The 27,455-nt window shown below is 40.7% G+C and overlaps 3 protein-coding genes and 1 long non-coding RNA gene across 15 annotated transcripts in view; 2 read left to right on the top strand and 2 right to left on the bottom strand.

The window, feature by feature from the left end:
* Positions 1–209: 209 nt before the first annotated feature.
* Positions 210–8,481, top strand: Lrrk (Leucine-rich repeat kinase). The gene is given in 14 exon segments (XM_068300189.1): positions 210–403; positions 481–640; positions 706–1,138; positions 1,140–1,388; positions 1,449–2,017; positions 2,079–3,971; positions 4,029–4,514; positions 4,579–4,939; positions 5,000–6,088; positions 6,148–6,630; positions 6,632–6,676; positions 6,744–7,573; positions 7,636–8,068; positions 8,126–8,481. Coding segments are annotated over 14 exon segments (7,365 nt in total). The 5' UTR covers positions 210–294; the 3' UTR covers positions 8,351–8,481.
* Positions 8,386–16,015, bottom strand: GluRIIE (Glutamate receptor IIE). Its single transcript, XM_068298902.1, has 28 exons — positions 15,796–16,015; positions 15,558–15,721; positions 15,270–15,492; positions 14,813–15,205; positions 14,585–14,748; positions 14,300–14,530; positions 14,028–14,231; positions 13,887–13,971; positions 13,554–13,830; positions 13,291–13,492; positions 13,005–13,230; positions 12,835–12,947; positions 12,628–12,777; positions 12,467–12,555; positions 12,068–12,183; positions 11,607–11,767; positions 11,320–11,536; positions 11,075–11,265; positions 10,812–11,010; positions 10,582–10,745; positions 10,286–10,516; positions 10,026–10,229; positions 9,879–9,963; positions 9,545–9,821; positions 9,280–9,481; positions 9,001–9,226; positions 8,675–8,937; positions 8,386–8,615 (listed from the first exon to the last, which is right to left on the bottom strand). Exons 1-28 carry the CDS (start codon positions 15,902–15,904, stop codon positions 8,472–8,474), a joined length of 5,310 nt encoding a protein of 1,769 aa, XP_068155003.1. The 5' UTR covers positions 15,905–16,015; the 3' UTR covers positions 8,386–8,471.
* Positions 16,016–16,067: 52 nt separating this feature from the next.
* Positions 16,068–27,455, bottom strand: part of Nep4 (Neprilysin 4) — a 28,336-nt gene continuing 16,948 nt past the window's right edge. The window contains exons 1-5 of one of the 6 annotated variants that reach the window (XM_068300193.1): positions 22,738–23,138; positions 18,283–19,910; positions 17,212–18,220; positions 16,770–17,146; positions 16,069–16,361 (exon numbers count right to left, since the gene is read on the bottom strand). In XM_068300193.1, coding sequence (XP_068156294.1) covers positions 16,821–17,146; positions 17,212–18,220; positions 18,283–19,910; positions 22,738–22,834 — 3,060 coding nt within the window. In that variant the 5' untranslated portion in view covers positions 22,835–23,138 and the 3' untranslated portion in view covers positions 16,069–16,361; positions 16,770–16,820. Of the gene's footprint in view, positions 16,362–16,759; positions 17,147–17,211; positions 18,221–18,282; positions 20,697–22,383; positions 22,594–22,737; positions 23,139–23,165; positions 23,218–27,455 lie in introns of those variants that run through there. The other 5 variants (XM_068300194.1, XM_068300196.1, XM_068300192.1 and 2 more) reach the window with 5 other exon arrangements.
* The window catches only part of LOC137584681 (uncharacterized), a 69,877-nt gene continuing 66,610 nt past the window's right edge, over positions 24,189–27,455 (top strand). For 5 of the 7 annotated variants that reach the window (XR_011033490.1, XR_011033494.1, XR_011033491.1 and 2 more), the window contains exon 1: positions 24,189–24,678. This is a non-coding gene — a long non-coding RNA (uncharacterized lncRNA). The remainder of the gene's footprint in view (positions 24,679–27,455) is intronic. The other 2 variants (XR_011033496.1, XR_011033495.1) reach the window with 1 other exon arrangement.

The following is a 27,455-nucleotide window of genomic DNA, read 5'->3' as shown; positions in this document are numbered from 1 at the left end:
CAATGAATGAATTGACAGTGGGTGTTGGGCTTCAGTGTCAGGTGTGCAACAGTTTGCCTTGGATTTATTGTTGTTTGATTTGCGTGTCTTGCGCAGTGCTTTTGCGGCCACGTCTTTTGGATCAATGACCAGGACAACGTGGGCGGCCGGGGCAACGCATGTGAGCGTGGGTCATCGATTTTCCGTAGTCAGTTCGGTTTTAGCCGCAGTGGCGTTCGGTTCATCAATGTTATAAATTTGCATAGCATTTCATTATTGCTATTTTTGGTTTGGTATTATTTTTCGTCTTACATAATGTCTTGGAAATTCGTGGTACAGCCAAAAGCGGGCACCGAAACAGCCTTAGAGGCTTGCGACTATTTTGTTGATGAGGTCATTGAGACGTCTGGAACGGGTGTCTTGGGTAGGAGGAGAAGAAGGATGGCGCTACCATTTTCCATATGTCCTAGTGATGTCTTATTCGTAACTTTTGTTTTGCAGATGCCCGGGAGGAGGTACGCCAGATAAAGCATGGAGAGCTTCGAGGCGCTGTTACAGCCGGGGATGAGCGTACAGTGCGCGTCCTGCTGTCTGCCTTGGGAAGTGAGCGTCAGATTATAGTTAATATGGCACCAGCTGGAGCAAACACATTGCTATTTATGTGAGTGGGTTATGGCAAAAGGGATAATAGGCCGATTATTATATCGTATGAATAATATGTTCTAGATCCTGTCTGTCTGGCTACGATAAAATTACGCAACTTTTGGTCGATGCTGGAGCCGATGGGCGGTCGCATGCCGTTACCAAATACTCTCCCCTTTATGCGGCCGTCCATAGTGGACATTTGTGCATTGCTAAGCTTATGCTAGAGCGGTTCCCGGAACTAATCCAACAGCCAACAGTGGAACGATGGCTGCCATTGCATGCAGCCTGCATCAATGGGCACATTAAGTTATTGGAACTGCTAATAAATTACGATTATCCCGATTACCTCTATCAGACATATCGCGACGATGAGGGCCAATGGGAGTGGCGTCTGCCATTTGATGCCAATGCTCAGGATGTTACAGGGCAAACGAGTCTGTATATAGCAAGCATATTGGGCAATAAGCAATTGGTGGAAGTTTTGCTCAAATGGCAGCTTAACTGCCGTCGCACTCAGGGGGGATTCGTCGTCAACACCTATTACTCCCATTACACCCACCAGGAAACGCATTTCGTTTGGAATTCAGGCAATTATGTCGAAACTGCACATATCTGGCGATGGAGATGCCTCCCTTGAGGCGTCCGGTCCACAAGAAGCTACCAAATCGCAACGTTGTCCCCTTAATGTCAATTTATTGTGTGGAGCTACACGAGAGACTGCTTTACTAGCCGCTGTTCGTGGAGGACATCTAGAAGTGGTGCAGGTAATATGTCTGGCAGAAATTGCCTCGTTTTAAGTTATCATCAAAAGGGGTTCATTTCAGTTATTGCTCCAACATCATGCCGATCCCAATGTTGTTGCTAAGCCGGTGGAGGATCATAATGATCCAAAATGCAGCGAAGAGATTTATGGGCTGAGCAATGTGCCGATCGTTGAGGCTTGTAAGCAGCGTTCTTTGCCCATGTTAAATTTGCTCCTAAAGTACGGAGCACAAGACGAGAAAGGATTGGCCATCGGATTGGCCATTGTAGGAGATGATGAGGCTATATTGAGCCGATTGTTAGCACGACGCGTGCACCCCGACTCGGACTATAAGATTAACAAAAAAGGCCTTCCCACACCGGTGGAGGTGAATGTGTTCCTGCCATCCAGCAGTAATATCTCCTATAGCGCTATGTTTCCCAACATTCCGTCCATTTTGGACTGGCACAGTCTACAACTGAGTGCAGTTCGCATGCCATGGCTTGTCAGTGGAGTTGTTCAGCTAAATCCCAAGCTACAATCCCATCCGAGGCTCAATGAAGTTGCATTGACTGCCATCACGAGAATTGATTTCTCTCATAATCAGTTAATAAGTATTCCCGAAGAGCTCTTTCAATTGGTTAGCCTGCGGTAAGTAAGAACTTTGACATTAAATTTTAGATTTAAACATCCTTTTTTCGTTTTTCGGCAGATATCTGAATGTGGCACAGAATAGAATCGTAGAGTTGCCAACTCCCGTAGCTCTGGGAGGCAAAGCTGTTTACAATTGTCCCGTATTGGATGAGCTTTACATGCAGGACAATCAGTTAACCAGTCTTCCAGCTGCTATTTTTCATCTGCCCGCTTTAACCATACTGGACATCTCGAATAATAAACTCCAACAGTTACCTTTCGATTTGTGGCGAGCACCAAAGCTTCGGGAATTGAACGTGGCATTTAATTTGCTCAAGGATCTACCAGTTCCACCAATGCAGACGAGTAGTTCACTTCTGAGTCTCGATAAGTTGCAGCTGCAGTCTTTTGATGAACAACCATCGAACAAACCGCGTACAATGACCACAAAAACACTAGTCCATCGTAATCTATGGTCCTCTACATTAGAAATCACAGATAACGATATGAAATGGCAGCAGGAGTTGATGGATGGCCAGAACGGATCTGTGACTGGAGCCATTACATCACAGTTAAGCAGCTTGAATATAGCTAATAATCTGTTTAGTAGCATTCCGGCTGCTTTGCCTTGTCTGGCAGTCAATTTGACCCGCCTTAATATGTCCTACAATAGTCTGCGATCCATGGGTCATGTTACTAGTTATCCTGCTACATTGAAGCAATTGGATCTAAGTCACAACGAGATCTCCTGTTGGCCTAGCTTGCCTCGCATTACCGAATCCGATCCTCATTTACTTTGCTACAGCTATGTCCAGCTACCAGAGGGAATTGAAGAATCGCCCAGTTATAAGACAACAGCATCGGTATCCTCCACGTCGACATGTTCATCGTTTCGCGCATCTGTGCTTAAAAGTGTCTGCCGGCATAGGCGTCATTTACGTCTCGAGTCTCTCCGTACTCTCATCTTGGCCGATAATTTATTAACTCGCATTCAACTTTCTACCGACGATGCCTCCACTCTGTTCAATGAGACCGAGGATGCGGACTGGAGTGTTTTGGGTGTGAATAAATCTAAAGTGATATTTCCAAATCTGTCTATGCTGGATATGACTAATAATTGCCTGAAAGAGATACCTCCTTCCCTGCATGAGCTCAGCAGCCTTTCTGTATTGAATATCAGTGGAAATGTGAATATAACCGAGTTGCCTCCACATCTGGGACTGCTCTCAAGATTGTGGAATCTAAACACTCGTGGATGTTTGCTCCAGGAACCGTTGCGCTCAATGATCGAAAGCAAGAAACACAAAACTATGGACATTGTTGGCTATCTGAAGTCAATTTATGAGGATGCACAGCCCTATGCTAGAATGAAACTGATGGTGGTGGGTGCAGCAGGAATCGGCAAAAGCACACTATTGGATTTGTTGCGGCAGGGAGTGGGTTCGGGGTCAGGCGCCAGTGTATCACAGCGCTCGTCATGGGCTAGCGAAAATCATTGGGCCAAGAGAATGGGTCATTCCCGAAGCACTTCCCGTTCGCATCGCGCCAATCCCAACATTTCTACAGTCGGCGTCGATATCGGCACTTGGATATGCGAAAAACGGAAACGCTCACCTGGCTATCATGGTCCTGTTGTCTTTCGAACTTGGGATTTTGGTGGCCAAAAAGAGTACTACTCAACGCATCAATATTTTCTGTCCAAGCGCAGTTTATATTTGGTATTATGGCGAATCACCGATGCTGCACACAAGGGATTGACCGATCTTTTGCAGTGGCTCATTAATATACAGGCCCGAGCCCCTAACTCGCCCGTCATTATTGTGGCCACTCATTTCGATCTGGTGGGTGAATCAATCTCAGCACAACAAGCGGAACATTTTCAGCAGCTTATTCGAGAGAAATTCATCGCAATTCCTGATGCAGAAAAGATTGGATTACCACGTGTCATTGATTCCATAGAGATTAGTTGTCGGTAAGGACATTGGATATGATTGGTTGTTGACATTTAATTAAATTGTTTTATTCTTAGCACTTTGCACAACATTCATTTACTGGCAAATATTATCTACGACACTGCCATGCAATTGCGCTCACCGGGTTCCAAGGAGCCCATGCTGCTACAAAAGATACCCGCCAGTTATATTGCTCTGGAAGACATTGCCAATGTAATTGCTTGCAATCTGCGTGCCTCTGGGCGTGATCCTGTCTTGGATGGGGAGCAATACAGGCGTCTGGTTACAGAGCAAATGCGAGTCCACAACTACAAGGGATTCAGGGATGCTGCCGAATTGCAACAGGCTACCACTTGGTGTCATGAAAATGGAGTTCTTCTTCACTATGACGATGCCACATTAAGGGATTTTTATTTTCTTGATCCCCAATGGCTATGCGATATGTTGGCCCATGTGGTAACTGTGCGGGAAATAAATCCCTTTGCTCCAACGGGCGTGATGAAGTTGGATGATCTTCAGTTATTGTTTCGCAGTGTCCATGCTCATGTGAATGGGAATCGTAGGTAAGCCAAAGCAAATTAGGGTATCTAATTGTGTGTCGTATTGTAATCAATTTATCCTTTTTAGCTATATAGTTAACCTGTTGAACAAATTCGAGGTGGCCCTCACTTGGGATTCACGTACTCTGTTAATACCATCCCTGTTACCGGTGCAGGAGGGCGCCACTCTTAGTACGGGGACCACTGTGAAGTTATCCCAGCGTTCTCGTTCCCGGCATGTTGGTTGCTCCGTGTCGCAAGACTTGAACTTGAACAATCTGATATATGAGCAGTGTTCGCCAGGCAATTCGGCGAGCAGTCAAGGTCTTAGGCGAATACTATTGATGACGTATTTTCCCTCTGGTTTCTGGTCTCGTCTTATCACACGTATTCTGGCCGACGAGCAAATCATTGAGGCTATACGAAGTGTTTATGTAACAGCCCAAGATGTGAGTAGATTGAGGACTTTTAAATTTGAGTGATTTCAACATTGTCTTTATGATTTATAGAAATATGTGGACTTTGATTTGCGTTCGTCATTGGAACAGGATACCCAATGGAATCTTTGGCAGACTGGTTTGGCTCTCTATTATGGCAATGTGTTGATCTTTAAAATCTGGGAAGTGCCGTTTCAAAATAATGAGCGTACGCAGCCTTTTCGCACGGCTAACAATCGTTTTAAACTCAAACTGGACGGCATTTGGGGCGATGTGAATTTAAGTTCATCGAGTATTCTGGAAGTTTACTTTCCTTTACACCAAATGACCATTTCCCATGAGCTGGATAATAGCGAAAGGGAGTTGCTGGCCGAGTTGAAGCCGCAGACGGCGGCGGTGGCTAAATTGTTGGCTTTAACTGTGGATCACATTGATCTACTGCTGGAAGATTGGTATCCTGCTTTGGGCACAAGATTTGTGCACACTTCCGAAGGTAGATTCTTAATAACCCGTCTTGTCTTGTGTCCACGATGTTTGCGAAAGCTGCAGATGCAGAATAATGGTGATCCGCCAGTGGATCGCGATTTACCTGCTCCAGGCTTGGGTTGTCAGAGACCCAGTCGCAGTGGGAAGCGTGGAATGCCTAGTAATGCTTACTTTTTGCATGGAGCTGGAGATCCAAGTGAAGATGGTGGCCTGAATGTGTTTTCCGCTTACTTGAATGCAACAGCCAGGCGAGAGCGACGTTCGGAGGATTCACTCAATGCAGGATCGGATGCAGATTCGGGTGTGGGTCCTGATTCGGCTGATTCATCACGCAATACATCTGTTGATGGCCATCCTAATTATCATCTGCCAGACAATTCAAATGTCTGTTACGCTTGGATGATTGAGGAGTGCATTTTATCCGTTTACAATCAAAGCAAACTCAGTTGTCCGGTTCATCTGGAGCAGTCGATGGCCCAACTGGCGCCGGATGTTATTTTTGCTGATATACCAGAGAAATATACGATTCCATCGGAGTGTATTATAAAGGGATCACTTTTGGGTCGTGGAGCTTTCGGCTTTGTTTTCAAAGCAAGCTGCAAGCTACGTGGATCCTTCAAACCAGTAGCCATGAAGATGCTACAACCAGTTCCACCAGGTGCAAGGGCGAAGGAGGTGAGTTTTATGAAATACCCAAAGAAAGCCATTTCTTGATCTTACATTTTTTTCGCTAGAGTGCATTAATGGCCTATAAAGTGGCGTTGGGTAAATGGGATCGGGATCCATTGCAACACTCCTGCAAGGCTTATTGCACAGCACGACAGGAATTGGCTGTACTGCTTACTTTAAAGCATCCGAATATTGTGCCATTGGTTGGAATATGTATTAGACCGTTGGCGCTCGTCCTTGAGCTGGCACCGCTGGGCGGACTTGATACCTTACTGCGTCAGTATCGCCGCAGTGGTGCCCACATGGGCCCACATACATTCCAGACACTTGTGTTGCAAGCAGCACGAGCTATTGAGTATCTGCATCGTAGGAGGATTATCTATCGAGATTTGAAATCGGAAAATGTACTCGTTTGGGAATTACCTCAGCCACACACGGAAGATAATCCACGGAATCATGTGCATATCAAAATTGCAGATTATGGGATTAGCAGGCAGACAGCACCTAGTGGAGCCAAGGGATTTGGGGGAACCGAAGGATTTATGGCCCCCCGAAATCATACGCTACAACGGCGAGGAGGAGTATACAGAGAAGGTGACTTATTCTCCCGATACACGTCGAGGATAATCCCTCATCACTTTCTCCTCCTTTTTTTTTGCAGGTGGACTGCTTCTCCTTTGGCATGTTCATCTACGAGAACATAAGCCTGCGTCAGCCTTTTGAGGGTTATGAGTCGATTAAAGAATGCATTCTTGAAGGCAGTCGTCCAGCTCTTACGCATCGCGAGACACAATTTCCCACTTGTTGTCTTGATTTAATGGTTCTTTGCTGGCATGAGCAGCCCCGTCGTCGGCCGACTGCCAGTCAAATAGTCTCCATACTCAGTGCACCGGAGTGTATTCATCTGCTTGATGTCGTTGCTCTACCACATAGCGAGAAAGTTGTCTGCGGTCTCTTCTATAGCCCAATATGTGGAGGTGACGAGGAACGATCTAGTCTGGAGTTATGGCTCCCATCCTTTGGATCTCGCATTGATATTTTGGATGTCACACCTGGTGGCAATTTAGTGCAATGCAGCAGCATCAGCTGTGCATCTCAGACGCAGATGGTGCCACCGGCGAAGACGCCACCTGAAAGCGGGCGCGCACGATCTGCCCATCGTCTGCCCAAAGTTAATATGCTTTGTTGCTGTCTAGTGGAAGAGGCCATTTGGATGGGCGATGTATCTGGCAATTTGCACGCCTATAGTACAGTCAGCTATGAGCATTTGTTTTCTTACATGCTCGATCCGGCTATTAAATCCGCTGTGATAAGTCTAGTCTATATGGAAGGAATAGCCCGAGTTGCTGTCGGGCTTCACAATGGGCGAGTGTTTCTAGTGGATGCGACACTGGTGCCTAGTAATTGTGCATTTGCCGAAGGAAGTTTTGTGCTAACCGAAATTTGTTCTGGCTTTGTGTTGCATGCGGCCTGCTCAGTTTTGGTAGATGGGTCAGTTTAACTATTCAATAGAAGCGTTGTCTGATTACTAATTTAATTTTGATTCCTTCTAGCAATTACGAGTTATGGTGCGGTGAAATAGCCGGTAAAATGAACGTCTTTCCCTTAAACGAGTCCGGCGTAAGCGGTCATCAGGCTCTCTGCCACAGCGAAGAACCCAATCTAATTGAGGATGTTAAGGTGACTCGACTCTGCAGTAATAACAGTCATGTGTTTAGCTGTCTCTATCCTGGATGCATGGTTTATCAATGGGGTGTTTGTTCAAAGCGGATTGAAAACAAATTGGACTGTTCAAAGCTGCTGCCCTGCTCCGAGTCACTGCAGAGTATTGCTCTTGACGAGCATGTTAGCTTGATCAAGTGTCAGATATCGGCGCTGGCAGCCCACAATACTGAGCTATATATTGGCACTACTTGGGGTTGTCTAATAGTTGCCGAATTACAAACACTGCGACCGATTAGCGTATTTCGCCCATACGAAAATGAAGTAAGAACTATGCCATTCACATGTCTCTATCAGAGTCACTTACATTTATCTTTTCAGATCAAAGCTATTGTAACTGTGCCCAATGGCAGCGGTTCATTAATTGCCACCATTGGCCGCCGATACCGATCACTGATCTCACGCTATGTGGATATGGCCGAAACTTCCGGTCAGTGCTCTTCTACAGTGAGTACACCCACTCATTGTGCTGCTAAAACCTTGCCGCCAACTGATGTGGACAATAACATTCATTGTCTATTGTGGCGCGCCAAGCATTGGACCTAAAGTCGGATCTCTACAACCCAGGGTGCAATGTTGTTAATAATAATCATATAAATTTATTAAATCGGATAAAATTTGTTATCCCATAAATTTCATTCCATTTCTGATAATAAACTTTTACTAATTAACTGTCAGCCATAGAAGCTATGGACATGGATGATTGGCGACTGCGCGAATAGATTGAGGCAGAGTTCTTAAGCACTCGCACATAGTTGTTAAAATTGAGTACGAATTTCAATTCCTCCTTAAGGGCATCACGCAATGGCACCTAAGAAAAATAATTTTCCATTATATTGTCTCTTGTCCATTATGTATAAGGAAACCTACCCGATGATGTCGAGCCTTTTTAACTACAAACACAGCCCAGCCTATAATGCCATAGATTAAAGCGCAGCAGCTGCCCACACAGAGCACAAAGAAAACACCCTGCAGATTATTCATATCCAATGGAGTAGCATCTGGTGTGTCTTCCTTGGTTGCACAAATTCCTGTGCCCACCTCATTCCACCATTTGTTCTTCATCTTTTCAAGTACACCCTGCTCTTGGAGCTCTATTACTGCAAAGTTTAGTTTGTCACGATATGGCCAATCTGCAGAATATGTTTAAAATATATAAAAACAAATTGGTAAATCGTAAATTGGACCACACCCACTTTTACGCATGGCTATGCCATAGCCTTTCTCGTCAAGAGCATCACCGATCTTTGTTAGATTGCATTCACGTTTTGTATTGTATTCAATGGAAGTGGATTCCATTAGAAAAGCATATTTCTGGCTATGTTTGACTCTGCGTACACCTTCTTCGTTGTCTTCTGTGAGAAGATCTGGATTTTCCATCATAAATTTATTCATTTTCTGATACCGTGCATCCTCCGATGCCTAGTAGTAGTTAATATTTTAGTTAGGAATGTGCTTTATAATAATAAACTCACCATAAAGAAATTTCTAGTAGAACCTGTGCGCTTGGCTCCATATACCACACCGCCTTTGTTATCAACTAAATCGTCCACACTGTCGATCAAACTCTGAGGATTCTCGATGGTCAAGAAGGCAGCTAAATTAGCAGTATACGACGACACCACAATTAAAGTGAAGAACCACCAGAAAGTGCCCACTGTACGAGTCGATAAGGCTCTAAAAAAAAAACAAAATGAAACATTGTTAAATATGGAAAATTTGTTAACTTTTTCCTCCTACTTGGGCCCAATTTCCGAGCCCTGTTGGAGCAGAGCACCCGTTGTAAACCAAACGGAATTGCCTAAGGTAAATTGGTTTTCTAACTCTGTTGGTTCTTCAATACAAGGATAGGGATTATCCCATTCACTGGGCGATAGACGCCCCAATATAAAGAAACTCAGAGATACGAAGAGAAATGAAAATCCCAGAAACCACCAAACATCTTGAGAAAACGGATCCATAAATGTAAACAGAGCAGGTTGGGCTTTTTGAGGTTCCAAATAGAGTATGGCGATGCCTAAAATGATAATATAAACTTAATTTGATAAAATATCAAGCCACATTCCAAACATACCCAGGTTCATAAAGGGAATTGTAAAGTCGACAGCCTCTTCACGTTCCGAGGTAATTGTTAGATCTGTCACAGCCATATCGGCACGCTAATTATGGAAAAGTATATAAAACCATATAGTATATAGACATTTCTTTCGATTATTCTTACCCCCATCATAATCTCTCTCAACATGCCAGTAGATTCATTCGTTGATTTGTTATATGATCCATAGTTATTGCCGCCATTCACAAAGGTATAGTTAAAGCCCAATTTATCTGCCAATTCTTTGATTAAATCAATTCCATATCCTTCGTACTGGTTATTTCCTTCCAATTGCTTATAGGATTCCACCAATTGGGCATAGGGTTTGTTCTAAAATTCTTTACTGTTTAGTAGTTGATAAAATTAACTTGGGTATTAGTCTTTACCGGCACATGAAGTAATATTATGAACGTTTTATTGGCCAGCGAGTTGTCAATGGTATCGAATTGGGAATTCGTGGGCTTTAGACGTTGAGGTCGAAATTCACGCTGTTCATCCCAAGTGCCGACCTTGACTATGCCCGATGGCTGCAGTTCAATTACATCCAAAAGATAACCCTTGCGTATATTGCCCTCGAAGAAAATGGGTCCGGTTAGAAGGCGATCCTTGAGACGTAGCTAGAATGGAAATTAAAATTAGAATATTTCTGTTCATTTTCAGAAGTTATATCGTATTATTCCACCGTTCGCATGTAGTTCTTGAAGGACGAACCATCGTCTCTTACACTCTCGGAGCGTTGTGAACAATTCTGAGCAACTGGCTTGAAAGGTAAATTTTTCAGAGTTTCGGCAAATAATTGCACAGCATCGTAGGTAAGAGCCATTTCCACAGTTATTGGGCAAGAACCTTTTAACCATAAAAAATTCTATACATATAATAATCCTTAGTTAAATTAGATTTATTTTTATATACCATTACGAAACTCTTCCTGGTCATTTGAGTAGCCAAGTTTCGTGAGAAGCTCTTTGACGGCCATTTTCTCTGGCGAAAATAAACGAAAAGCTGTTATATTAGCTTCACTGTACTTGTACTCCTCCAGATCGAATGAATGAAAATCCAAATTTCCAATTATGTAATTATAATCCTCAGTAAAGATTCCCACTTGTTGAGCCTAGAGAAATTTATCCCAGTTAATATTGTTTCTCTTAAGATCTCATCTCATGAAAGAAACTTACTTGATTTAGAAAATCTGGCATTGTGTCACTGGAACCAACAACAACAATTTGATTGTCTGTAGATTTACGAACACGTCTCAAAACTTTCTTATAATTTCCATCCAATTGCATGTCATAGCGAAGAACAGTGATAACAGGACCATTCATACCAAATAATGTGGTTAGCTCATTCAAAATGTTCAAGTAGTCAGCTAAAATTTAAGATTTAAATAAGAAGTTTTCATCGGAAGAGCAGACTTGCTTACCCGACTCGTAAAGGAAAATGAAACGCGACCAATTAAAGGCTGTTATAACACTATGCAAGGCCTTGGCCAAGTCCTTGGGATGTGGGTGCAAATTGAAGCCCTCTGCTAGTTCACTCATATGCGAGTAGATATGGGGAATATCCATGGCATCGCATATGGACATCAAGTGCAAGGCCGAATGATAAGAAGATGGTCCAAATACACCAGCTATGCCAGTCTGTTTAATTGAATTGATTTACTTGATGCTTGAACTTGAAAAGAATCTATCGATCTCTTATATACTTTACCTCCAGCATTCTGCACAGTTTGCCATAACTTTGATACGCATCACCGTAGTTAACCTCGGCCTTCAAGGATGACAAGGATGTGCCTATTTCTTGATTGGCCACATTGATGGCATGATCAAATATAATATTCATTGTCTCAGTATTCTGATCGGTGAGAAGACCTACATACAAAGAGATGCCGGATTGTTTGTAAACAAAAATATTTTGAACTTGTAAACAAATGCTTTTCGTATATCTATCTCATATATGTATCTCATTAACACACTGTCCCATTCGGTTTGCCGTTCGAAAGCCAAACAAACAAATAGTAAAACTCAATTTTATGAGCTTTTGGCGTTGATGGAACGCACAGCATGTTCTCTTAATAAAAAATGAGTTTAAAAATAAATCTCTTGAATATTTTTAAATAGGTTATACACACTTTTATTTGGAATTCGTATTCACGATCAGAAAATACTTACCAATTGGAACACTTTCGGAGTTCTGAAAACTGTTATAGTCTCCTCCTCCATAGTTTTCGTATTGAGCATAAATTGTTGCGATTTGTAAAAAAATAAATATCCAAGCAATGTAAATGCTTTTATCAAGCATTTTTTTTTTTGTTTTTTTTATTTTTATATATATTTGAATATGCACATTAAAGCAAACAAACAGAAAAATACAAGATTTTTCCAATTTTATTGTGCTCACTTGCTGAACGTAATGTTAGAACTGAAAACTTGAACAAATTGACAATTTGGAAAATATGATTTTTGAGTGAAAGCTTTAACGAGAAAGCTTAATCCTCTCTGGATATTTGTTCCTCAGAATCCGTTTCGAGTGATTCTATGGACTGTGAAGAGTTTCGACTGCGGGAATACACGGATTGGGCACTTTTTAGAGCACGTTCATTTTCCGAAAAACGAACCACAATTAAAAACTCCTCGACCAGGGCATCACAGAAACGTACCTGTTTCAAAAAAAAAAAAAAAGAAAGATATATGTATATTATAGGGATTTATATAGACTTTCAGTCTCAAACCTCATAGAATTTGGCTTTTTTGAAGACAAATATGCACCAGTACATAATGGAAAGTAGAATAGACAAAATTGTTCCAATGCCCAAGACCACATAAATACCCATAAGATTATCGACACCTAATTCTGAGGGACCATCATCGGTGGCTTTTTTCTAAAAATAATATAAATTAACAACGGCATTCAATGGTCTTCTAGTCCTTTGACTTACACTACAAACTCCAGCTCCTACTTCATTCCACCATTTGTTTTTCAATTTAGCCAATACACCTTGCTCTTGAAGTTCCAATAGAGCATTATTGAATTTATCTCGATAGGGCCAATCTATGGAATAGAGAATTTGAGTTGAGTTGGTGTATAGTAGATTACTTTAGTACTTACTTTTTATCATAGCTATGCCATAACCCTTTTCATCGAGAGCATCGCCAACTTTTGTTAGATTGCAATGCCTTACCGTGGTGTACTCGATTGAAGTGGATTCCATTAAAAAGGCATAATCTCGGCCAGCTTCAACCTTAGAGACTCCATCCTGATTAGTACCAACTAACATTTCCGGATGGCTCATCAAGTATTCGTTCATTTTCATATAAGTGGGATCCTCTGAAGTCTGTATAAATTTAGGACAATTCAATTAAAGTTCTCTCTCTTTAGAGATTATTTCTGTTACCAGAAAGAAATTCCTTGTAGATCCTTCTCGTTTCGCTCCATATTGTACTCCATCTTTGTTGTCGGCCAAGTCATACACATTGTTAATGGGACTTGTAGGATATTCAATTGTCAAAAAGGCAGCCAAATTGGCAGTATACGAGGAGACCATGATCAATGTGAAGAACCACCAAATAGCCGAAATTGTACGAACACTTAAAGCTCTGCGAATGGTGTTTGATTAAAATAAATGTAGGTTTAGATTCTTCTTATAATTAATATTACTTTGGTGCAATTTCCGATCCCTGTTGCAATAGCGCTCCAGTTGTGAACCATAGCGAATTATTTATACTGCACTGATTCTCTAGCTCTTCGGGCTCTTCAATACATGGATACGGATTATCCCATTCGGTGGGCGAGAGGCGACCCAGAATAAAGAAACATAGAGAGACACCCAGATAAGCAATACCCAGATATAGCCATACTTCTTTGGAAAAGGGGTCCATAAAGGAGAAAAGTGCAGGTGGAGCCTTTTGCGCCTTGACATAGAGAATCGCAATGCCTAAAAAAAAAGGATAAGATAAAGTTGGAACAACGTTTTTTGTATATCGTATCTACCCAGATTCATAAAAGGTATAGAAAAATCGATGACTTCTTCCCGTTCCGATGTTATGGTCAAGTCAGAGATAGCCAAATCAGCTCGCTAGAAAGTATAGTCATTAGAAGATCGTTAAGAGAGATTCATTGTTTCAAACTTACTCCTTCGACTATTTCTCTAAGCATGCCTGTTGTGGTATTGGTGGTCTTATTAAATGAACCATACTCACTGCCGCCATCCTGAAAGGTAAAATTAAAACCCAATTTATCGGCCAATTCTTTGATTAGATCCACACCATATCCTTGATACTGATTATTGCCGATTAGAGTCTCAATACTGTCCACCAAACTGGCATAAGGAGGAGTCTGAAATTAAAAATATTCATAGAAGCTTCATGAGTTTTGTTAACTTGCCTTCTTCCACTTCAACTTACTGTCACAGAGATGAGAACCTTAAAGGTTTTATTCACCAATGAACCATCGTCAAGGTCAAGGTAATTAATTACAGGTGGCGGACGCTTAAATTCAAATTCCTTGCCATCCTCCCAAACTCCAACTTTGACCAGGCCACCTATTTGTAGTTCAATAACATCAAAACTAAAACCTTTTCGTCGATTGCCCTCAAAATAAATTCGTCCTGTCATGGTTTTATCCTTGATTTCCACCTAAATAAATTATTCGAATAAGTAGGAGCTTTATTTTAGTTTATTTGAACTCACCGATCGCATATAGTTTCGAAAAGTAGAACCATCTGGCTGGACATTATCATGCCGTTCAGAGCAGTTTAACATTTGTGGCTGATAGGGCAAATGCTTTGTGGTCTCGGCAATCACACGGATGGCATCATATGTCAGAGCCATGGCCAGGGTAATGGATGAAGAGCCTGTACAAAGAGTGTTATATATGTAGTTAGTTTTCAAATATCTTTAGAATATCTTTAGCTTTACCATTGTTGGTTGACTCACTCTCGCCAATCTCTTGATGCAATAATTCAACGAGATTTCGTACTTCCTCCTGATCGGGTGAAAACATACGTAGGCCAGTTATATTGACCTCACTGTGCTTGTATTCCTCCAGCTCGAATGTGTGTAGATCCAGATTACCAATTATATATGTGTAATCCTCATTCATAATGCCAACTTGTTGGGCCTGACGCAGTAGCTCAGCGACACCGTCCGTGGAGCCAACAATCACAATACGATTATCCTCCGATTTTCTTATACGTCGCAATACCGACTTGTAATTGCGATTAAGATTCAGATCAAATCGCAATACCTTGATGACAGGACTTTTGCTGCCATAACGGCTCATCAGATAATCCAAAATAGTTAAGTATTCAGCTAAAATGGATGGCTTCTATTAGACGAAATAGGCCCAAAGAAAGGTGAAGCAAATGTTACCTACAGGACTCATAGCAGAAGATGTAACGTGACCATTGAAACTGTTCAATGATATCGTGCAAGGCATTGGCAATATCCTCGGGATGGGGATGCAAATTGAATCCATCGGTCTGTGAACTCCACGAGAGATGTGGATATATAAAGGGTATGTCCTTGGAGTCGCAGGCATTTAGCAGATGTGCGGAAGTATGTTTGGCAGATGGTCCAAAAACTGCGCCCACTCCACTCTGGAGGATAAAATTTTCATTTCAATTCGTTCGTCTAGCAGTTTTTTATAGTTTTTGATGCTTACTTGCATTAGTTTGCATAGTTGGCCAAAGGCTTCCACTGAATTGCCATAGCTGGTCATTTGATGTGTCTCTCCCACAAGCGGGACACTTAGCTCATTGTTTACCACAGAGATGGCATGATCAAAGGTTCGACGAATCCTCTCCGTGGCATCGTCTGTGATAAGACCTTTGTTGTTGTTGGGGGAAATTTGTGTTTCTCATGAGAATTGAGTGACATTGTGATGCATGATAAAAGCTTACCTATACGAATTGCTTGATTGCTGGCAGGGCTATAAGAGTTACCTGCATAAAATTGACTCTGTACCCCACTCGCCCACAATAGAGTTATGATTATTAACCAAAACTTCATTTTATACACTCTAAATTGAACTGAAAATCACATTCCCTTGAACAAATTCAAGTATCTATATATAAGTATACATATATTGTATATATATGGGTTTACGGCAATCTATAAATACATATATTTAGTTCACCCACTGAGAAAACTCTTCTTATCCCGCTGACAGCACGATCACAACTGCTCGAAAAGTTTTCCAAAATCTCATTTTTTAGTCATATATTTTTGAAAAAGCTTTCCAAAATTGAGTGAAAATGTTTTAGTTTCTTGTTCTTGATAATATTGTACATTAAACATTTAATTGAAGAAATTATCACAAATATAAATAGTTTAAAACTACAAAAAATATATAGACTTATTTACAATAAATGGAAAATAATATTAAATTAATTGAAAGTAATTTTTTTGGCACAGTTCAAAGAAGTTCAATTCAATACAGTTTCGAATGGCAATTCGATGGAGTAAACTAGAAGTAAATAGAGAGAAATAGTTTATCATATGCAAAGGAATTCTTTTGTATATCAAAGTGCAGTCCCTCCCTAAAGAAAATGTGAGTTAATTGGAAAGACAATTGAAGTAGTAGTCGATGGGCTGTTGTTATGGATACCCAACTTCTAAAGGCATAAATCACCATTAATTAAGTGCTAGACTATTTGGTTCAATTGAAGTGCATTGCAGTTGTTGGCCCAATACACTTAAAGGCGGCAACGGCAACGGCATCGACGGCGGCGATGACTAGTTGGAAGATAAGACCAGATGCAGCTGTCAAGCCAAGACATACTTCTAATCAAGTGGCATGCCCAAAGTGGAGCAATTGCCATATATCGAATAGGGTGGAGGAAAGACTGTGAAGGAGTTGCATACCATTACTCACCATCGGGGACTTACATACAATGTATTCCCATTCCATTCCCATTCTCAGTGACTACCAAACACTGCATTTTCGATGCGGATTCATGGGTGTGCCGGCTGCACAGTGGAATTCTCTAGCGAAATCATATGAGTTGGACAATGTTCCAATGACACGAAAACGTCCTGGACTATGGATGGCCGTGTTCAGTTTATTACGTATAGCTTCCGGCCGCATGGCCCCACACCAAACTTGGCCAAAGTTCAGGAAAAACAATTGTGGCCCCGTCATATTCATGCCCGGCAGCATCTCATCCTGTGCCTCTTCCGGGTGTTCGTTTTGCCAACGCTTGTAAGCGTGAAATGCCTGTCGTAATCCTCCATTGTCAGCAATATTTTCGCCTGGTGAATAGAAAATGTTATATACTTTAGAAATTCCTCTGTTGCCCCTCCACCTCACCACTCACCCTGCGTACTCTCGCCATTGAGAATAATGCCCACCTCCTCCACTGTATAGTTGCTGTATTGAGCAATAATGCAGCGGGCACGTTCATCGAAACCGCGTATCGAGGCATCTGTCCACCATTTGTGGATGTTGCCGTTGCTGTCGAAGAGACGACCCTTATCATCGAAGCCGTGGGTTAGTTCATGTCCAATGACCACACCTATGCCGCCAAAGTTCAAGGATTTGGGAAAATGCCTGTGATAGAACGGTGGCTGCAAAATTCCAGCTGGAAACATAATCTGATTCTTGTTCCTGCTATAGTAAGCATTCACAATAGCAGGAGCTGTCTGCCAATTGGTCTTATTAACCCGCTCATGTAGCTTCGCCTGCTCTGTCTTGGCCGTATGCAGCAGAACATTCAAGGTATTCTCAAAATATTTATCTGGATGGATATCAATGCCGGCATATTTCTCATTCAGCTCGGCAGCATTGAGAATAAAATCAGGATAGCCAATTTTCAATGACATGGCATTCACTTTGGACTCTGCCAACTGTTTGGTGGTCTGATCCAGCCAATCGGTTGTCTTTAATATATCACGGAATGCCTGCTGTAGCTCGTGTGTCATTCGTAGGGTATCCCGTTTGCTGTTATCATCGAAATAACGTCTAACAAACATGGAGCCAACTGCCATGCCCATATTTGTATTGACCTGGGCAATGCAAACCTTCCAGCGTTGAGGACTCTCCTCGCGGCCAAAGAGAGAGTGGTAGAAACTCTGTTTAATATCATCAAAGCGATCGTCAACATTATTGATGCGATGCCTTACAAAACGCCACATCATATAGTTGGCTATGTGCCGAGGTTCCGATTCGGCTAGTAAGCTAACCAATTTCTTCATATAGTCCACAGCATAGATGACCACTTGCTCTGAATCGTGTACCTCTCGATTCTGTAGGGTTTTCAAGTAAGCGGTCCAAAGGATTTCGGGAACTGTCATCTCCAACTCTTGGAGGGTCATGCGCTTGTAGAGCTGCAGAAAGATGGGAATAATTATTAGAATCCATTGGAGCTACCATCTAAATTCATTGTCACCTTTGTCACATTCAATCGTTGCTCTGCGGGTGCTGTAATGGCTGCCAAACGCTTCTCAAAGCTAATCACTTCGGTGGCAACTTGCTGGGCATCGGATTTCGATGCTCCCATTTTCTGCATCACCTCGGACATGTAACGTTGATAGGCCAAAAGATATTTGGCATTACTTTGCTGTAGAAAATACTCCCGAGTGGGCAATCCGAGTCCTGTCTGATCGAACTGAATGATATTCTCTTCGGAGTTTTTAATGTCGGCTCCCACCCACTGGACAATCAGTATATCATTATTATAACGACGCAGTGTGGCCGCCAGATGTTGCCAATTGAAATTTTCCGGATTCCAATCGCGATCCAGCACTGGCCAACCGCCCAGCTGACGGATCAATGTATGAAGAGGCTCCAGACCTCGACTGGCCAATAACTGGCTATTGACACAAGATTTGTATAGATTCTTAGCTTTTACTTGGGCATCATGTATGGGTTTTAGATATTCATTTTGTTGATGAGTCCCTCCAGTTTCAGGCTTGGACTTGTCCTTTGCATTTGATTGGGAAACGACTGCCTCCTCCTCTTTGGATTTCTCCCGTGTCGGCTCAATGATGCGCTTCCGTTTTGTGCCGTTGGTTAAACGTTTGTAACGTACCAGAACACGATTGAGTATATGCCTTCTGCTGACAATGTGTTGACGCAGACGCTCTGCTTGTTCTGCTTCCGTCTCTGGGTTCTGTTCGTTTAGACGGAAGAGATTATTGCGCACTGGACTCTTCTGTCCCTCTGGCACATTTTGCAGTGGAGTATTCTTTTCGAGTAGATTTCGTAGAACAACATCGAGGCTTTCGCGTAACATTTCAAAGGTATCGAATCCAGCCTTATCCTTGGGAATGGGATGAAGTCTCTCCCAGTTGCCGCAAGCGAATTTATAAAAATCAACACAAGGATCGACTTTCAAGTCCATATATCGTTGCATTGTCTTTGCCTGGGCCAGACGTATGTCCTCCCGAGTGCCCTGCTCATTCCAAAACGACTGCAGTGCGGCTGTCGTTTCGCTAATTTGAGCAGCCAAGTCCTCGGTGTCCTCTTCCTGTTTTTCGGCCTCTCGTCGCTCCCGGCCACTACTTGACCAGTAGTTGGACAATTCCTGATAATGCTTGGGAATCACTTTTCTATGTTTGGAGTACAACTCTTGGCGAATGTCTTCATCTTCCTCCGCGTCTTCGTCATCTCGCGAATTGACTTGCCTATCGTAATCCAAGCCATTACCCAGACATTCGCGCGGTGCGCCCAACGGTAGAAAGGATGTACGCGAATCTTTCATCAGGGTGCTGCGTTCCTCTAGGTCTAAAGTCTCACCATTGCCGTAGCGTATATTGAGGCAACGTCTGGCTCGATTTGCAGCCTGTTCCTCCATTTGACTACGCTTGGCCTGAGGAAGCAAAAACTCATCGTTGATTAGTTCATTGTAGGATTCTCCCTCCGGCAGCAGAGATTCGTAATCCTCAGCATAGCCTGGCATGGCCATTGCTGATGCCCTGTGCTCCCGCATTCGTTGTTCATTTATTTGCAGTGCTGCCAGCATCCCATCCAAACGCATTAGAAGAATTAGCACCAATGTCAGAGGCAACATAACCACTGGAAGTAATATAAGCATTTTACAGCAGGTCAACCCAGGACACCATTGCACTCGTCCAGTTCTCTGGTTTACCCCTAATCCCAACTTAACACTTGGCGACGCATCGCGAGCCGCCGTAGCCCCGGCCCCATGCACCATCGGCAGTGCCATCTTCAGTTGCTGGCTGTGGCGACTCATAGCGTGAAAAGCAAATTGAGACCGCCTCTGTGGCCTTTATACTTTAATTAAACGCAATTTTTTATGAAACTGGAAGCAAGCAAGAGCCGAGAGAACCGAGAGTCCGAGACCGAGAGCTGATGGATCCGTACTGCGACTGGAGCTGGGGCAGAAGCATGGCTTTCGCAATGGTCAAACTGGACGGGCAATCACGGCGCGCGACATTCAATTGAGCAAACGACAAACGACGGCGCTTCAATGAATGAACCACTGTGCACTGTGGGCAGTGTTCATGTGTGTGGGTGTGTTCGGTTGCTGCGGGTCCCTCTGTTATGCTGATCATCATTTAGATATTGTTTATGCTTTCCGAAAATCTTACAACTGTAGTACCTAATGGCTTCACATTCTACACGCGGATAGGTTACACCTTTGACCTATTAACCTCATTTGTCTATGCCATTGACAATAGTCTCCATTTACATTAATCCACTCTAATATCTGCCAATCAACAGAAATTAGTGTCATTATCACTGGAACAACAATAACAACAACAATCGTCAACAATCGTCAGTAAGCAAAATTAAACTGCTCTGCATTGACCTCTACCTCCGTGCCCACCTCCATGGATGTTGGCTTCAAAACTAAATTCCGTCTAAATTCAATCAATTTAATTTAATTTCACAAAACAATTCTACAGCCAAACAGACGGACAATCGGCCCGACTGATTGTGAGTTACATACTCAGCGCTATATGCTTGGAGGAGTATCAACAATAGGAATAGATTTGTAGGTACAAAGGTATGTAAATCGGACACTCTAATACAAATGAGGCCAATATAAATATCTGAGAATTGGTTTTCCACAAGTATGTATCTATAATTAGTTAAAGTTATAACTGATTAAAGCATTTAAGGGTATAAAGAGGATGCTTAGAAGAGGATTAAAGCATTATACAAGGAATAGCATTCAAGATATCCTTATTAACATAATGATTTTTTTATATATTTATATCCTTTATACAGCATGATTCGATCTTTTCTCATAAGAGCAAAATATCTGTTCCTTTTAGTTTACCTCTTGTAATGGGTTTTACTCATGCCATCAGTATTTCAATTGGGATAAATTAATTTTTGTGCCTTTTATATACAAGGCAGAAAAAGTTATTCTATAGAGCAAACTATTTTAAAGTGAATTAAAGGTTCGTGAGGCGTAACTGAAACTGAATTTGACTCTCGACATTGCCACACCGAAAGATGGAGGAGGGACGACTTGGGAGGGGTATGCATTAGGCTAGGTTAGTATTACAAGATTATGCGGGTAATTGCCGGCATGCGATACCATCGACTATAATGTGCTGATGTGCCCTCCTCTCCAAAAGCCTATTCTCTGCTACTGACGCACCTATTCTCTGGTCATACACTCTCCCTGTCCCTCTCATCACCCAAGGGCCCATAGAGCCAAGACCCCCAGGACAGGAGCATTGGTTTTGTTCATTTGAGTTTCATGAACAGCAAACACGCAGGGCGGGTGGGTACATTGTGTGTATGTACACACACACAAACACACACACACATGTTGTAATCACTTTGAATTGCGACTATAACTACAAACATCCATACATATAGGTATGCTAATTTTAGCCTTAAACCTTTTAATTAGCGACTATGACCGAGATTGACAAACACGTCACATACAATATGTATGCATACATATATCAATCTAGCTAGAATCTAGATATTTGTAATTGTAATATGTACAATGCTTGGTCCCTCAACTTGTATAATCTTGGTACGCCGATGGCTACCCAAGAGAATTGAAATTTTCATTGGGTATCCACTTGAACTCTGGTTCAAGATCATACCGTTAAATGACCCAGTAAAACGAAATTGAAATACTATATAGACGATGCTGAGGCATCAGGTTTCACTAAAAGGTAAACGAACGAATTGTGATTCAATCAATTGTGCCAGAGAAGTCAGAGAGAACCAGTGGGTATATAAGATTCACTCTTATAATTTGCAGTCTTATGCCACTCGACACATTTCAATAATTGGTTTAGGTTATCAGTAAATGGGTTATAGAATCGCGTAAATGTTTCAGAATGGAAATTTATATGCCTAGGTTCTGGTTAAATTCAACGAATTTAATAGTACCCTTGCAGGAACAGAACTCAGGAATTCGTTTAAAAAAAAAACGATCTCTAATGTAAATTTTGTTTTTGTTGATGATGAAATTGGATATTTTTTGTTGAAACATAAATTTTCTACGATATCAACTTTACAGGAATGAAGATTGTAAATGTCCTGAATGACATACCCTTTGTTAGGCACAGAAGACCCATTATAGGTCGAGAATCTAAAGAGTTAACAGTTAAATTAAGTTTAATTCCGCATTTTTTTCCAAGTCTATTGACGTTGAAACTTGTTTTCACAATCAATGCAACTCATCGTGGTGCTTGAAAAGTGTTTGAGGGTTTTTATTTCCTTTTTTCATAAATTTTTCTGAAACCGGTCGAACGTGGAATAATTGTTATTATTGTTTGGCTGGGTAGAAGCTGAGGTTCGAACTTGACTGCAACGAAAACTCAATAAATTTTCTGTGGAAAATCTCTTCACACTTGTGACTTGCACTTTATGTCAGGCACACTCAGTCACTAGATAGCACACACACCCGAACACACTCTCCCTTTGCGAGTCCTTGTTTTTTTGGCAGTATAAAACTTTATGTGCTGCGATGCGTTAACATTACCGGCGAGTCTCGGTGGCATTTCGAAACTGATTTTAAAAACAATTTGGAGAACTGTTGTTGATTCTGTAGGTACTTTTAACTTTGTGTTTCATGCAACGATGTTGCTGCTGCAGCTGCATCTGTTCGTTATCGCCTCGGAAGTGTTCTCGGGGATGTGTGTGGTTGAGATACGGATGCATGGCTTGTACTTAATAGAAACGGCTGGGGGCCATTAGTTTATCGTCGTTTAATGGCCTCCGCACCACTAATCACAATTGTTGCTAATTGCAGTGTGTCGAGTTAAAACCCGAAAAGTAAAAGTAAACATCTGGGCATCTGCTTTGGAAATAGAGCTAATGTGGCCGACTTACCTGTCAGCAACAACAACAACAAATTGTCAAAGCAAATGCTTTCGATTTTTCAATTTAAGTTTTACAATTTAATGACTTACCAAGCAAAGACTATCTGTCTGTCTCTCTGTGTGTGAGTTTATGTCAATTATATTGTTGACAACTCCAGTGTAATTAATTAACATAAACACGACAATGTGCAGTTCATAAATCAATTCAATTCGCTTTGGTTTTAAACAATTTACACTCTCATGCAGTTCCACTTGAGAACATTTCAATTTGCCAATTAAGCTGGACCACCACACCTACTAAAAATCAAAGCCTATCAATATATATTAACGCTTACACATAGCCAGACCACATGGTCATTTGTCATTATTCACTCCATATTGATTGCCCAGAGTTATTTGTTCAATGGATTAATTTGTTGTTTGTGTGTTTTCCATTGTTTATTATCACTGCTTTTGTTATTAGCTAATTTAATAATTTAGCACTTGCATATGGAGAGTAAATGGTTTATTAATTGTGGCAGACAGCAAAAGGCGTTGCTCCATTCAAGTTGGCGCCATTCACAAAATATATATGCATAAGTATATTCTCTCTCATTGGGGTTAAGTTCACAGAGCTTTAGCGCCTGTGTGTCATCAGAAATGTGTTAATTACACAAGATATTATTATTAGTTAAGTTTTACTTAAATGAAGTTATAAATATGTTCTCCATATATTTGGGATTCCTTTGCCATTTATACAATATGAACTTTACTTATGTAGTTGAGGGGGAGAATTTATGGGGAACATTAAAATATTAATTAGTAGAGCAAAATAGAATGTATGTTAGACTAGTCAAATAGACTTTGTTAGATCTGTAAAATAAAATATCCAATTAGAAGATAAATTCTTTCCAACTTACTAACTTTTCGGGAAGTTAGTTTTGAATTTAGCGGATTTTATCAAGTAATGCCAAATTAGCGGTTTTTGGCCTTGCCAAGTCCTGCGTATGTGATCAAAGCAGTCAGATCTGATTATTGACATCTGGCAGCACTGTTACGTTTTTTTTTTTTGGCGGCGGCTGTTTCTTGTTGCAAATTGTGCTTTAATTTATGTATTTGCGTTTGGAAGAAAAGTGATTTAATTGATTTTGTCATAAAGTTAAAGCTACGCGTGTGCGTATTTGTTATTCTATTCCCCAATTGCGAAAAATAACGTGTGGCTTTGTTGCGAAGAGTGGAAAACAAAAATGAGACACCTCTGCCCATAACGTCGATGCAGTCGCCGGTTGCTTAAAGAAATATATGTATGTATGTACATACATACATATGTACATACATATGGACAAATGTAAATATGATATGTACTAATGCATACATATATGTATGTACATATGTAAGTGTAATTGTTTCTTTTATTGGATTGAAATTTTTTGTTGTTTTTGTTTTGTGATTGGTGTAAATAAAAGTCCAAGAATGCAGCCTTCAATGAAAATAAGTGGGAGACAAATGCGAAAATAAAGAAATATAGCAAAACAGAAGTTGAGGTAAGTAAAATTTAACTGTCTTTCAACGAACTCTATAAATTGTATTCCACTTTTCTTTTTGACATACTTCCTAATAAGTCTTATAAGCTTTCAAAGGTTTTCAAAGACAAAGAAAGGAAACGCTCATAAATGTAAACAACAGTGTGACCAGATGCACGAAGTACAAAAAAAGCAACCATTAAATACTTTTCTAGTTCAAAATTTGTGCCTTGTTGAGCAAGTGAACCGAATGTATGAAGATAAAAGAAATAATCATTAAATATGTTAATTTTTTTATATAGAGTTATATTTCAATAATATTTAAATTTTTTACTTATTTAAATTTAATTTTTTGTTTTATTTAAATTTTTTTATTTAATATTTAATAATTGCAGCACATATTTACCTTAGCATTTTCACCACATTCCACCAGCTGAATTTCCAAAATAGTTTCAGCCATATTAATTAGCCATATTAAATTATAAACTAAAGTGTGCAATTAATTTATTTCCTCTTTATAAGCTCTTCATTTCACTAATGCGCTCACTGGACTAAAACAATTCACCAATCATGGTAAAACATTTATTAGGCCAAATAATTATTTGGGGGGGAAAGATAGACAGCAGACAAACAGACAAACACAACCATACCGTTGGCAACGAGACTGGCAAATATTTTGAATTGGCCTAAACGAATCTCCAATGAAACCAAAAGCCAAACAAATAAAACCTGATTCGTTTCCACTTGAAGCTGCGGGAGTTTGAGAATTAAACAAAAATATAATCTGAAAATGGATCCTGGTGGAGCGCTTTATTACCCAAAATAAAATAAATTAAACAAAAAATGGGAAATATCGTTGCGGCCATTAGTTTTATGCTATCGATCATTGTCAAGTTGTGAGATAATTTGCAATAAATCTGTGCGGTATTTTAAAATGTATATACTAAGGATGGGGAGTGCCGAAGTGGATGAGGGGCAACCGAACACAACATAAATTAGGATAATTACAATTGCACCCACAAGTGCCATTCGAGTCTATATGGAGTCTATTCACCCCGGGGACAGCTAGAATTTTGATTGCACAAAACACCAAAAAGGCGAAGAAAAAAATGTGGCCCAACCAGCAGATAACTATATTGCAAATTGTCAGCGACGGGCGCCCCTCGATTGGTAATGGAAAACTGTAAACTGTAAACAGAAAATCTGAATTCAAAATGGATCGCGCAGTTGAAAATTAGCCAAAAGAAAAATAAATGCAAAAAAACTGTGGCAATTACAACAACATCATTGGCAAGTGCCTGACTTGGCTTGGCCGCAGAAATTCACAATTAGGAGCCGCCAAAGAATGGCTAAAAAAATTATTTGGCAACTGACTTTTGCATATACCTCCACCCGATAGCAACTCCCCTCCCACTGCAGATTGGTAACAAAACTTTATGTTCACTGAAAATTAGTTGCCCAAGTGTTTATACCCTCTAGTCAGAGGTAGTAAAACTGTATATAGATTTGCCTTTATTATTAAAGGTAACATCAATTTAAAGAACATTTTAAAACTAGAAATTTACATGGGTACATATGTATATATATAGCTGGCTTTTTGAAAAACTATAATCGATTAGACATAAGCTTGAGGTAAATAGGTTCCCTGATGTTTTAGTATTATTTGATTGAGACGAGAGAAGCTCAATAATATTATTTGAGCTGATTCTTAGAATACAAGCTGTCCAATTAGAGGGTATCTTGTGAACGACAACTGGACTTTAATTATAGAATTTTTGATTTCGTTGAAATGTTTTTACTTCTTTTTTTTTTGTGTGTTTGCGTATTAGATTTACCGTTCCCGCTGCAATTGCCAAACAAGCCAGAAACAAAATCAATTAAAACGAATCGCTGAAGCAAAGTTCCACCAACACCAAAAAAAAAAAAAAAAAAACTAACTCCAATTGTGGCTCATTCATCCGTGACTTTGCACTTTGTCGGCGGCGCCTGCATTTTGGCTTGTGGTCTGAGTCTGGTTCAGACAAAGACTCTAAAAGACATTTCAGACACATAGGCTAAGACATTTCAGACACATAGGCTAGACCACCCGCCTAATCCTGATAGGGTAAAGGGGTTGGAGGAGGGGGAGTGAGAGGAGCATTGTATGGAAGTGCTTTGGGCATGCGCGAAGGTGTTTGCTGTCTGAGCATTTGATATGCTTAATGTTGTCCGCATGCCGACCTATCCATTGGCAGCTGTTGTAGTTGTTGTTTGAGTGCAACAAGCTGGAGCTTAAGTAATTGATATGGCAATAGATGCCTGAACCTAGTACCAATTCGAATATATGGCAAGTTGCGGATTGATAATCCGTCCAAAGTAATTGGCGTCTAGTTGAGAAAATAACAAACTAAGCATATCGGTTGGTTTAAAGTCTATTCTAGTGGTTAAACATAAACAGAATCAAATCAGAGACAAATTATATTTTATGTTTATTTACAAATTCACATAATTTATCATTATATATTCCAAAAACGGAAAAAAAACTGTATTTCTAGAGTATGTATCTGAAGGATGTACCAAGAAGCTTAGCAGTGCATTTAATCTCATGGGGAGATGGGTTTATCTTTATATCTTGTCATACAGAAATTGAGCCAGGTTATTTTTGAACACACCTCGTTATTACAAAGATATATGTATGTACATATGTACATACCTTCAAAAGCAAAGCCTCACTCAACTTATTCATATGTTTATTGTAAATTATAGGTATAAAATGATTAAATAAGTAATATAAGCGATAAGTCTGATTAAATTTCGTA

Source organism: Drosophila tropicalis, unplaced genomic scaffold (assembly GCF_018151085.1).
Source record: "Drosophila tropicalis isolate 14030-0801.00 unplaced genomic scaffold, ASM1815108v1 contig_878, whole genome shotgun sequence".
Lineage (NCBI taxonomy): Eukaryota > Metazoa > Arthropoda > Insecta > Diptera > Drosophilidae > Drosophila > Drosophila tropicalis.
Note: the sequence above shows the minus strand (reverse complement) of the source record. Positions and strands in the feature narration are given on the sequence as shown.

Coding starts and splice junctions, on each gene's coding strand:
- GluRIIE (XM_068298902.1), bottom strand. CDS start 15,904: ATGAAGTTTTGGTTAATAATCATAACTCTATTGTGGGCGAGTGGGGTA. Junction 11,011..11,074: donor TGCCAGATTTTCTAAATCAA/GTAAGTTTCTTT, acceptor AAATTTCTCTAG/GCTCAACAAGTGGGAATCTT. Junction 10,230..10,285: donor TAATATTACTTCATGTGCCG/GTAAAGACTAAT, acceptor AAAGAATTTTAG/AACAAACCCTATGCCCAATT.